At 35.9% G+C, this 13,572-nt stretch overlaps 1 protein-coding gene across 3 annotated transcripts in view; it reads left to right on the top strand.

Annotated features, from left to right (window-relative positions):
• LOC135306654 (adhesion G protein-coupled receptor A3-like) overlaps positions 1–13,572 on the top strand; it is a 254,345-nt gene that overhangs the window by 88,638 nt on the left and 152,135 nt on the right. For all 3 annotated transcript variants that reach the window (XM_064430966.1, XM_064430967.1, XM_064430968.1), the window contains exons 3-4: positions 3,505–3,576; positions 7,349–7,420. In XM_064430966.1, coding sequence (XP_064287036.1) covers positions 3,505–3,576; positions 7,349–7,420 — 144 coding nt within the window. The remainder of the gene's footprint in view (positions 1–3,504; positions 3,577–7,348; positions 7,421–13,572) is intronic.

Genomic DNA, 13,572 nt, shown 5'->3' with positions numbered 1-13,572 from the left:
GAAAGTAAAAGTCAGTTGAAAGCTTAGTGTGTAAGCTGATAAACTTCCAGCAGCTTGTGGTTCTTAGTAAAGGAATCCTTGATTCTATTTTCCTGTGGGCCTATTGTTTGCAAATACCTACAAATAAGAAGACTGTGCTTAATGGTTGTTGTATGTAATTTATGTAGGTTCAGACTTGCAGGTGAAAAGGAAAGTCAGCTCTGTAACCATTTGAGATTGTTTTCTAATGATTACACAGTCCATTCTATATTGCTCTTCTACCTATTTAGGTCAAGTTAAGATCAGAGTACCCTGCAGGAAGTTTATCTAGCAACTCTAATGATATTAGGGTAAATATAGTTCAATAAATATTGTCCCATTTTGACTTTGTGCAGCTCTGCAGCCAGGATATAAGTGCTGCAGTTTTATGACTATAGCTAACCTCATCTAGCCTCCCCACTATCTGTACTTGTACATGGCACTTGGTTTTGATTTATTTTCAGGTCTATACTCCCACACCACTAATGACATTCAGATTCAGAATAGATACTGTAAAGTTAGAATGCAGCATCAGAAATGATGGAAAATCATAACTGTTAGTCAGAAAATGCTTTCTTTTTGGACTTCAACTGGGTCACACTGTGGTCATTCAATATTATGATACTGGGGTTCTTTCCCTTCTCTCTTGCTTTTGGTTGATGATAAAATCACTTGTCTGGTGTATGTGCATGTGTGTGGTCCAGCCTGGGCTGCTCTTTGGCTTGCCTTAGATCATCACCTTTTGCCAAACCTCAGCAGTAGCTCTTGGGGAAAAAATGTAAACATACAACCAAATTTACTCTGGTTTCTTTATTTAGCTCAGTGCAAGTTAATTCTAATTGCTATAAGGCTTCAATATGACAAACTTTTTCCTAAATCAGAAAATGGGAGAAGCTAATTTAATATTTTAATTATAGTTATTTAGTAAAAAAAGACAAGTGGGTGGGAAGCAACTGGGATCTCCTCACGCAGAAGTACAAATTTTAAGTGTTTAACAGTTGTGATAATTTTATTTATTAATTTTAATCACATGAAAAGAAGTGTTCAAGGATCACAAGGAAGAAAACACCCATTTTGTTAGGCCAGAATTATATGGAAACATTATGCAATAATACTAATTACTAAGAAAGTGCCAGAATTGTGGGCAGTGTAATCATCTACAATTTTCTGAGAATATCCTTGCAAAAGTGACCTACCTATTTTAAGTGTAATTTCCAAAATAAGGAGACCAGATGTCTTGTTTGTGACAGTGTAAATAATAGACACTTTTCCATGTAATGGTCTACCTTCTACTAACATTAAATGACCTTTTTTCTTCCTGTAGGTGACAGCTGAGGATTATTCTGGTTTTTCCTATGTGGGAACAAGTTATGGGGAAACAGGGCTGAGTTTCCATAAACAAGAACATAGAAGATTTCAGTAAATGGAAGGCCTTTTGTCTGCTAGGTTATTTTGACTGTCATTAAAATTCACCTGTCAACAGTTTGCCACTTACCCTGACTATTTGATACTTGTTCTGAGCTGTTAGCACTGTTGGCTATAAGAGCTGACCACTTTGCTTGATTGCAACTTGCAGAATGTTTAGATGAGTTGGCAATTAACCCAGAATATATGTAATTGATATGAAGATAAATTATTAAAACTGGCAGTTTCCCCTGCCTAAAATGCACATATTTGTATGTGTACTATGCCTCTTAAGTTGTTTACAAGTGTGTAAACACTTCAGTGTAAAGCTTGAGATAGGTGCTTGCTTTGTCTTATGAGTTATAAGAATATGGCTGCTCTGTGATGAAAACACTATTCTTCCAGTTTTTTAATGGATTTCTTTATATGTTAAAGAACATATTTGACTTGAGTAGTTATGAATTTAACATCCTGTACGAGCAAAAGGAGTAGACACAAATGTTTAGTATTGAATATTTGAATGTTAATAAAAGAGGCTTGGACTCACCCACAGAACAAAAACCCTAAATCATCAAAGGAATAAACACTTGTGTAGATTAATTTTTGCCAAACAAAAGACTTGTCCTTGCAAGCTGACTCTGGACAAGGGGTGCAGGACTTTTGTTTAAACAGTTTTATTTATGATAAGGTGTGGAAAACTCACAGTTAAAAAATGGTCAGAACTTCTTGAGCAAATGAAGACAAAGAAAGATAAATCTAGTAGCTGCTGCTGATACCAGGGAACTAAGATGAAAATGTTGGACCACAAAATATTAAAAAAAACCCCTAAAACTTGTTCCAGTTCTTAAAGACTTCTTAAAGACTGTTAGTGTTGCAGGCTGAAAGCTGAACTTGACTCTTAAGGAGTTCAACTCAGATCTTAGGGACAAATCACTCATTGACATCATTGCTATAATGGGATAGGTGTGAGACACAAGTGTTTGGAACTGTGTTCAAGAGATGTGCAGAAATTACTAGAAAAGTGCTGAAATACTTGTTTATGATTTTGACTTTGGAAATAAAATATATCCTTCTGTGAAATAAACATTTAGGATGAAATCTTGCCATATTCAGGCCAATCACAGGTAGTGAACTCAAGCTTTCAGCTAGAGTGCATTTATCTGCAGAAAAATAAAAAGGTATAAATGAGATTATTCCTGTGGCTGTTGATCCATCCATGCTTTGGCAGAGTCAAGCAGTGCATGTGCTGTAATTTCTGTAAGTGGCCAGCCTGAGAAACAGCATTGAAATTAGTGAGCACCGGTTGCTCCCTGTGAATTGCAAATTGTCAGAAGAGGAGCACTGCTTACAAGAATTTACAGCATTTGTCTCCTAGGCCTGCTTATCTAGTTGCACTGAAGGCACTTCCTCAGGGTTCACATCACAAAAGTCTTTGAGACAGTTCAGAAGTGAATCTCTGTGGGGACTGAGCCGAGAGCAGTGTCATGGCCCCAAGCTCTGTGTCAAGAGCAGACGAGATTACTAATGCCAGTGAAATATTTATCTGTAAAACAGCCATTCCTCTGGATTGTCAGCAAGTGCAGAATGAAGCACCAATCTGCCAAATAGGAGAAACTGCCTGTATTTCAGAACAGAAACCTGTCTGTTTGTCTCACATGCCAACTGCTTTGCCTACATTAGGTGGAAATGAGAAATTTATTAAGTGTAAAGTGCACAGTACAATGAAAAAGCAAGCTAAAAGGCTCTTGCTTTGCTGACTAATTATTTAATTCACTCACTGATTAAAACATTTTTTTCCTGGGGTGAGAATGGCTGGTAAGCTTGTTTGAAAAGTATAAATAAGAAGGGAAGAGTTAAAGCAAACAGATTTTTTTAAACATCTAATCTTAACCATCTTACTTGGAAAAAGATGGTTTTATAAACTGCAGATGATGTACTGGTTTTGATGCTACTAGTTAAATTCTTAGTTTTAGCTAAGACAGATAAAAGTTAGAATTGCATTGCATTTCACCCTCCACCTGTATAACAGTGGTAAAGTAGGTGAAATGATAATTAACTGCTCCTCCTATTATGTCTCTCTAGAGATCTGAAGAATAATTTGATCAGCACAATTGAGCCAGGGGCCTTCTATGGGCTTTCAGAACTGAAGCGCCTGTAAGTATTAATTCCATTTGAATTATTCTGAAAATTGTGTTTGTATCGACATTTCTATCCTTGGGCAACTCAAATATGCCACCAAGCAATAATCAAATAAGGGCACTCGCTGTAAAATAGAAAAACCACACACTCTACTTTTTACATTTACCATGCCTTTTTTTCCTTCTTTCCCTTCTTTTTGTTTTCTTTTTCCTTTTCCCATTTGAAATCATCAGTTTACTCTCTAGTAATTGTCCTAACAAATACACTACAAAGTTAAAAAACGTGCCTAATTAATGACTAAGCAGATGATATATCACTAGACATTAATCAGAAATAACACTAAACAGTTCAGATGTGTGTGAATAATGGTTTGGGCTACACTAATTTATTTTTTTTTTACTTTTATCATAAATCAGCCCTATCAAATACATTATTAGAAAGGAAAATTTGTCATACTGTAGAGTTTGTCTACCATTTTCCGTACCATCAACCTTGACTTTGTTTGATATTTTTTACTTTCATAATGGCTTTCTAATGAAACAAGATCTTACACAGTATATTCCCTGTCCAATTCTGGAAATGGTTCCAATGTCTTGGAAAAGGTTGTCATAATACTTTCAAAAGCACTGGCTGATTTTTAAACTATATTTTAGAGGGTAAAAATATCTAAGTAAGTAGGATTCTATAGCTGGGCATTTTTCTTTTACATTAACAAGGACTACAGACCCTCCTTAGTTGTACTCAGCCTAAGGAAAAATGAGATGGACCCTTTTTTAATTATAATTTTCCAAGTGACAGATTCCAAATGTCCGTGCACTGGCTAACTAGGCCATCAGCCAGGCATTTTCCTAGCCATCATGTATGCTGTTTTATGAAAAAACCTATGAGAAAACAGGATTATTTTAGTGGGATGGGAAGATTTAAATGAGAAGGAGAAGGATTGCAAATCCACAGAAGAATATTTTTACAAATGCTCTGCTTTTCTGCGGTGTCCTGGTCTCGAACTGCTGTGTGCTGGGAGCACTGCAGAAGGTTTCTCTCTGATCATGCTGTAGCTGTGTTTTCTAATACCAGCCTCTCAGTTTTAGTGTGTTTGGGGAGAGAGCCAGTTGCATAATAAGGATGGAGCCAGAGTAGCATATACACTTTTAACACAAATAGGAGCATGAGTTTGAGCCTTTCTTGCTGGCTCTGTGCACAGGGGTAAGAGTAGAATACAACAATAACAATGAGCGCTAATTGTTGATTTGACCGCGCACTCTAATAACACAACCCTGACCTCTTGTGGGAAAACCAGGAAACCTGTGCAAGATGTGGGCTGCTCATCCACAGACTGCACAGGTGGAGCCTTTAGGTCAGCCAGGAGAAAGGAGTAAAGGGAGAGGAACTCATGAGGCACTGGACAAGAGAGAAGAAAAGACTCTTCAGCGCAGTAGATTTGGCAATGTTAAGTTTTGTCACGCCAAATCTCAAAAAACCCTGTTGCTGATATGAGCAAGTAACACTGGGAGCAATCTAGAACAGAGAGTTGTTTAATTGCTGGACTACCACATTTGATACAAATCTGTGTGGTTCCATGGTAAACAAGAGACTATCTTCCCTCCTTCAGTGTGTGACTGTTGGGAAGGAGACACTAGAGCAAAAGGAAAAAGTACTGTAAGCTCCTGTTGAATAATGAATACAGTAATTACTTTAAGACTATATGTTCACATCTTTTTATTTCCCATGTAAAATATAAATGATGCTGAGACAAGCACAAGCTGATGTAATATGGGGCAACTGCAAGAGATATCGCTATGACAAGTCAGACAGACAAGCTACAGGCTGTCAGGATTTGGAGAACTGTTATTATTTGTATTTGAATGACAAATTGAATTATTTCCAGGGTTTACTCAAAAAGGCACACACAAAATTAATGGAAATTGAAAATTTATGAATCACTAAAATTATGGCATTTGGTTATTCAACACAGAAGAGTCCTTTTCTCTAACATCAACTTTGTGAGTCAGCATTAGTATGTTAAATGTTTAACTCCTGAAAAGGAGCACCAGCTTTGTACATTATGAACTGAATTGTGTTTAATGTAAGAGGTATTAGTCTGGGGAAAAGTGTAGCAAGTTGCCTTTTCTTTTTGCTAATTGTTGGTTGTTTTTTTTTTGGAAAACATGCTTTACAATACAGAAATTTCAGCCACTGCTATATAACTTATGAAAATAACACTTGTTGAAGTAAACTTTGAGAAAATAAGTTTATTCTTTCATTTTGGTAAAAATAAGATTTTTGGTGTGTGCCTCTCTTAAAGAAATATGCACCTGTATTGATTAGTATAGACAAAATCTGCTTTTGCTACCCAGATTATGCCCCACATTGTGATGCAGTTCTTCAATATGTGTTCAGACTTTGCCTTGACAAAAGTAAGGCATTAACCAGCCAAGAATTCTGGGTTGGTTCTTTTTTTATATATTCAATAGAAAGATTTGTAGATGCATATATATATATATATGTATGTCTTAAACTTGATTTTTAAAATTCCTGTGTAACTTTTATTAGAAGAACTTAAAGAATAATGCTAACATTAAATTAATGCACTATATTGTATCCTCAGTATTATCTCAGCTGTTATTTATTTAATATCCTTGACAAGCATTTAAGAAATATTTTCATTCTAATGTGAAGTTTCATCATATACTTGCACAACAATATATTCTTTGTCAGATAGAAGACAACTTCATAGTGAACTCTAAAGAGATTGCCTTAATTTTCCAGCTAATTGAATGTGTTCCCACGAAAGCAGTAACTGGATTTGTCAAACTGCAACATTTATTCTTCCTTTTGATTACTGTAGTGTTCTCATGGATCAGTAGAAAATATGGAATCTGCACAATGTAGTAAAGGAATCAGAAAACTACCTCTAATTCTAAAACAAAAAATACATTCAGATAAATTTTAACATTTTTCTTGGCTGCATGATCACTTAAAATCCTTGCATAATTGCAATTATTTTTTTTTAAATGTACTTGGTGAGAAGGAAAATTTGGGTCAAGGTTGAAAACCAAATACATAAAATCAAACTCTAATCTACCAAGGGGCATTATTCATGTTTTTACCACATATTATTGCTTATACCTGTTTTTATCTCCTTCCTGCAAGCATCCTGCACCTATGTTGCAAGGATAGCTTATACAGAAAACATTTCTTCACTTTCTGCAGGCAAAAGTTATGGAATGTAACGCCTTTTACTGTTTGTACTCTCAGAAAGCCACAGTGCTGCTCTTAAAGAGCTTGCCAAGTGCCTATCAAAACTGACCTCGCTAGCTCAAAAATTAATTGCCTTCTGGTTTCTGTGGTTTCAGCAAGAAAGGCTGCTGTTAATGAGATGAAACATGAGTAAACAGAAAAAAAAAAAGTCAGTTTTGGCTGAATATTGCATGGAACAAAATGCATAGTATTCTTCCTAAGCTGTAAACTGCAGGTGCTAATAACTCAGATCAAGAAAATTCTGTATATTTGTAATATTATTTTGCTTTTATTTACTCCATATATACAAAAACCCATTTTAATGTAATTAGAAGTCACAGTATGACTTGTGGATAATTGCTCAATAATGTTAATATAAAAGTTATTTAATCTATTTAATTCAGTTATGTTACATTATGGGAAAAGGTTTTATTTCTCATTTGTCTCTAACTCCTTAAGTATTAAAAATATAAATGCTTTGTGTGATTACGTAGGTGTGTGTATAAACAAGACAAACTCAATGTTTCATGGGATTTTTTGTCTGTTTCAGGGATCTTTCAAATAACAGAATTGGTTGCCTAACACCAGAAATGTTTATTGGACTTAATAATCTTCACAAACTGTGAGTATAACACCAGTTTTTATGTTAAACATAAGAAATCTCAACTGTCACATGACTGACCTGAGTACAGTTGGCAATAAAATTACATTATAAGAAGGTTGTAGGTTTTGTACTAAAATGCCTATGTCCTGAGCCTTTGATTCTGATGAGTTGATATTTTAAAGATGTTTTCTCTATTTTAATTGTAAAATGTATCAGAAATGCAAAGAATTAAATTTCATTTCCTCATTAAAAAGAGGCTAAACCTGAAATTTCTGTTTGTATATTTAAGAAACACTTAAAGTAATTTGGCTGTAAATTTCCTGGCTGGGAAAGAGAAAATTCATATAAAGAATCCTGGTTTAAATGGACATTTGGCTGAGCCCAGGAGGGTCCTGTATCTTCATTCTGATCTGCCTCCATTCCTGAATGAGAAATAAATTCCTATACTGCATCCTATAGTATAGTCATCCTATAGTATGTGACAAATCTCATACTTTCTTTTCATCCTCTCCAGCCAGTTATGGCCTTTCCTTGGACAAACAGGCAAATCTTTCTAGAAAGATAACAAGAGGTGAAGATAACATCAGGTAAAAGGCGGAAGTCTGGCACACTTACAGATCCCTTTAATGAGAGTAACTATGCCAGGTCTTCTCTGATGAAAACAAATGAGGACAGATGATGGGAAGAGCCTTGAAAGCACGTAATTAACAGGTGCAACCTGCCCCTCTTTTTACTCATCTCAGATGATGTGCCAAATTAGGCAAAACCAGCTCACCTATTGAGGGTTTCTATCTCTGCTTTTGCTGTGCACAGTAAACATGTGGCTATAAAGCCAGATTACCTTGGAAGGTAAGTTTAATTCAAAATGGTGAAGTCATGTTATTCAATGGAATGTGTTTCTAGTTGCTAGGAAAAGACTCAATAGAAACTATTCAAATCCATGCTCTCTCAGAAAGATCTGAAATTTCCATTCACAAATCTGCAAGACCCCATCTTGAAAGTGAATTAGAAGTTCAGTACAGAACACCAGTCACTTAGTGGCAAAGAACAGACATTTGTTCCCAGAGAGTGCACAGCAGCTGGTCTGTGACAGTGTTTGGCTGTACCATCCCTTTTCTCTGAAGCCCAGGAAAGAATGTGGCAGTGTATCTCCACACCCTTCACTGATGCCAGAGATGCTGGCAAAAGGCACAATGTGCAGGCTGACTGCCTGTGGTTACTGGGCTGATCAAACCACACCATTACAGTTTCTTTCTGTACAGATTTGCTATATACCTGCAATTTCTGGTAGCCTGAGTATCTGTCCCAGCATTGGCAATTTTTTTCTGATCTCTAAGGACCAAAGAAATACACACCAGTTCCCTCTACACAGTCATTAACATTGTATTTTCTTGCATCCAGTCTTTTCGTGGGTCTAACTTTCATTTTGAAATGGCTGTGTTTCCAGAGCTTGCTGTATCGTTTTTCTTCTGAGGCCCCAGTTTATCGCAGATATTTGAATAAGATATATCTTAAATGTATCTCCCAAGTGGCAGCCTAGTAACATTTTTCACGTTGAATAATCTTATTTAATGAATTACAAGTCCTTTCATGTTTAAGGTTCGTCTCTTCTTGTTCTCTTAATTTTGACCAAACTTTGATTTTGTTATTGCCAGATTTCATAGTCACATTCTCTTAGTGCTGTGAGGCAGAGTCATTGTGGAAAGCTCTAAATGCATCCACTCAGAAGACCACTTATGCAGAGCATCAGTAATGTCTTACTCCCCTCCCTTCCATCTTGTCCATTATCTTACTTTGTTTTTCAGTAAATGCATTAACACCAGGTCCTTTACGCTTTTGTGGATATGGTGTTCATGCTTCAGTGAAAAAATTATGATTCTGGTAACTGGAGACCTCTTAGTCTGGCCTTTATCTATTTTATAAGCGAGTTTTGAAAGAAAAGTGAAAAAAAAAAAAGTTGGCAAATCAGATATTGGTAAAAAATCAATACACGGCTATAAATGGTTTATAATGTATAGAGATATTTAATCTTAAAAATCATAGTAATGTGAATATTTAGGCTGTATATAATACCTACTCTTTAATAATCTCTTAGTTATAATAAAGTAGTATTTTGGCACCATGTCTTAGCATACTTTCCAAATTTCAAACTCTTCCTATCACTTTGCTAAGCTTTTTCTGTTATCTTCTCTCCAGTTCTTTGACCTTTTAAAAATTTGAATTATTTTTTTCAAGATTTAAGATTTGTTGTTAATCCATTTAGTCTATCTTCCATTCTTCTTATTTGGGTTTTAAATTGCCTTTCTACCATTGACCTAATAAATAGGTTCATCCTGCACTGTAGTCTATGTGGCCTAGTGCTTTATTAATTACTTTATTTGTTTTATTAGTAGTAGTATTTCAAAAGTCTGTGCTTTGAAAATCAGAGGCTTAGTAATAGTTTAGTCTACCTTATTCTTTCATCTGAAGTGAAAATTTCACATTTGCTATATCAAAAACCACAGCTGCCTTGCAGGGATTGTCCTCCTTACCAAACCAGAGTCAAGAGTACCACCACGCTTGTTGGGTCACTGAGTATTTTGTGAAGAAATACAGCCACAGTCCCAGCCAAGAGGAGCTGTCCCCTGCCATTCAGAGTATCATATGTTTCTTGAGCTCAGAAATCTCATATAATGTCTTAATGCTGGTCTAATTATTTGGACTGAGATCTCAATTTGCCTGTGTTGTAAGAAGTGGTCATTGTTAGTGGACTGCAAGCTGATGCTGCCTGGTGCTTTTCTACCACTGTAGCTTTGTTTGCCTTGGAAGTTTATGAAGAACCATAGTTTTTAAACAGGTTTAAAAGACAATAGGTCACCTTTCTGTTCCTCCTGATACCTTTGAATTGTGTTTACTTGCCATTTGAGGGGTATGAGAAAGCTGTTCTCTGGAAAGGTTATGGAGAAGAATTTACTCAGTGCAGCATCAGTGTTTGTAACAAGGAAAAGATGACAAGTTCTTAAATATGGAACTGGTTTCACAGCCATTTACTGAAGGAGAAATATAATGATGTATAGATATGTGTTGATTTATGTAGTTGTTGATTTGGTAATTAGAGCTCTCCTGTGTTGTGTTAGCAGAGATGAAGTACAGAAGCATCTTTGCAAGCTGTTATCAAAACCAGTAGGGAGAGCCGTGAGTCCACTGGAAAGAGCAAAGGACATAAATCTTTTCATGTGCCTTCTGTGAAGTACAAATATGGGATTTTCTTGTACTGTTTACAAGCACAAATGCCAGGTGAAACAAAATAACAGTGTGTTTCACTCAATCTTGTAAATATAATTCAGTTTGAAAATAAAAAAATGGAGTTAGAGCTGAAAAATCAGCTCTAGGCCCAAACTAACACAGTGTGATATAGCCCAATGATGTGATGCATAAATCTAAACTGAGTACAGCAAAGGTAAGCTTAAATGCTTCATTAAAAGGATGAGGATTGCCTGGGCTTTCAGGGACAATGCAGACACCCTTCAGTGGGCTTGGTGGTTTTGTGCAGTCTAGTTTAGAACAGGACAACCTACAGAATTCTTCATTAAAGAAAAAATGAATTAGTAGTATCATCTTGTATTGCTTTTAAACATTCAGAAACACAGAAACCATAAGAAATGGTCAGTCTCTTGATGATGTAGAGAAGACTTTTACTCCATTGCAGTCAAGACATGTATGTCAGGGAACAGAAATTGAATTCGAAGTTACTAATGAAACCTTAAATTTCATACAGGCCCTGAAATTACTGCAGCCAGTGACTTCTGATTATCTTCCTTGAGATTGATCTAATTTTTACACCCTCTTGGATTTGATGATTTTTACTCTGTAAAATTATTTCAAAATGCTTTGATGTCATAGGACAGATGCAGCTGGCAGTGACTCAGTATGAGAGTAGATTTATTACATCTTCTAAGATACTAGTTTACCTCTTTTGGCTAATGTATTACCCTTTGGCTGTGTTTATGCTGTGATGAGGTACATGTATTCTAACTAGGAACGACATAATTGAATGCAACAAATCTTCCAAATCTCCTTTGGACCCAATGTTTCAGTGCTTTGTTTCAGAATTAAGTATGCAAATATATTTTGGCTAGATGATGGAGCTGCTATCTATATTAATTCTGTTTATATTTCATCTAAGTATTAAGAGCTGTGGAATACTGGGATGATGCCACTGTGCTGATGTACCAGACTCCATTTATTTATTCCCTCATACATTATCTTTTCAGGTTTCAAAATGTTGCAGCCTGAAATCTGTTTCAACAAGTAGCTACTGCTGGATCTTCCCTTCGGAGGTTCAAACCAAACTCTATCATTGCTTCCAATTCTTTGATTAAACTATATCTGATTTACTCTTCATCCTGTCTCTGAATCATCATCAGCAGTTAGCTTTGTGGTAATATTATACTGCAAAATCTTGTGTGACTTGAAGCCATTTCACCAACTAATCACTCTGTATGCTGCCAGAAATCAAATAAAATACTAACACAGTTAATCAAACAGCCCCATTTCAGCAAATAAGGAAATACAGAATGTAACCTGACCTCTCTGTATTTCTCTTGTCATTTTTTACACCTCCTATCCCACTTTCCTTTTTTCTTTTTTTTTCACAGATCAATCTTTGACTGTTGCATTTGACTTTTGCTTTTTAATGCTACTCTTAAGAGGGAAGGATTGTTCATATTCATATACTTCTGCCACTATCTATATGCTGCCTCAAATGGTACTTTGACACATGTAACTCTTTTTGACTGTTTTGTGGCATTTGTCATTTATATTGAAACTTTTGACATAAGTGCTTTAATTTCTGTAAAAGCACAGCTATTGGTATATGAAAAAACAAGTTGAGGACTTTCTTAGTCTGAAATGTTTTATCTCTGATAAAACTGAAAGCACATCTTTCTATTAATGGAGTGAGAATGGCATAGTAAGTGCTATGAGCTTTAGAAAGCATTAATTTGTTATATTTGAAATATTTGCAAACGAGATGTTATAGAATTTAGAATTCTAAATTAGGTATTTATTTTTAGAATAAATATCCTTTTAAATTAAGCTAGACTTGGGTTTTAGGTATCTGAAATGGAGAAATTTTACAACAGTATATATTTGACAATATTTTAATATAAAATGCAAATTATGTGCACTAAAAACCAGGTATTTACAGAGTGCTGCATCAGCTCAGAAACGCATGAATTATTTGGGTGATTTGAGAAGATTTCTGAAATTTTTCTTAAAGAACAATCTATTTCCAGTAGTGATTATCCAAATATTGTAATTATGTTTCTTGGACATAGAAATGTGTTGCTTTCTGATTTACACAGTCTTGTGAACATGATCCTAGTCTGCTAATTATTAGTAGTAATATGGAAACTTCAAACCAGGTCATTGCCAGAAGAGTATGAAAAGTTGAATAGCTGGCTTTCTGCTGATGTCACTGTCAGGAACTCAATTATTCCAGCACTTGATAAAAAGGAGTGCTATAGGAATTTACAGTCTTCTGTAAACGGAACACAAGTCAGGAATTTTTAGTTTAGTTCAGTGTAGGTCAGTTCTGGCTTGGTCTTGGTGAATTTGGTAGGACCAAAAGCTCATGGGTTCATCCACACCAAATGAGCACCTCTGGCAGGTGCTCAGGTGCATCAGCTGAGCCCTCCTAGGTACACTGTGCAAGTGACTTGCAGTGACTTCCCTAGTTCCTAAAATATTGACCAGACATAAAACTTCCCTTCAATCCAAATGGAATTACCAAACCTCAGTCTTGGTGCTCTGTTTGTTTTGCCATATGAAGCCTGGCAAGCTGTTCAAGGGAGAGCCTGGGATTTGCATCAGACTGGAAAACTTCCTGTACTGCAGGGGGCAAGGCAAAGGACAGGACTGGGCAGGCTGCTTTCCCCATCCATCAGTTCAGGACTTACGACTGTCCTCTGTCAGTGAGTTTATGCCCATGTAACTGCTTTCATATTACTGGAACCACTTCTGATTTACTTCAGTGTAAATGTCAGGGTTATCAATTTCTGATCTTTTTAAATGTCTCAGTTCACTGACCTGCTGCAGCATATGCATTGTCAGGCCTCATATCCAAAAAACATATATGTAGGTCCATCTACTTTTAAGAGGTTCAATGTGTCTGTGAAATGCTCAATCGC

The sequence above is a fragment of the Passer domesticus genome, chromosome 8 (genome assembly GCF_036417665.1).
Source record: "Passer domesticus isolate bPasDom1 chromosome 8, bPasDom1.hap1, whole genome shotgun sequence".
Classification (NCBI taxonomy): domain Eukaryota; kingdom Metazoa; phylum Chordata; class Aves; order Passeriformes; family Passeridae; genus Passer; species Passer domesticus.
The sequence above is the reverse complement of the archived record's forward strand: the minus strand, read 5'-3'. Positions and strand labels throughout refer to the sequence as shown.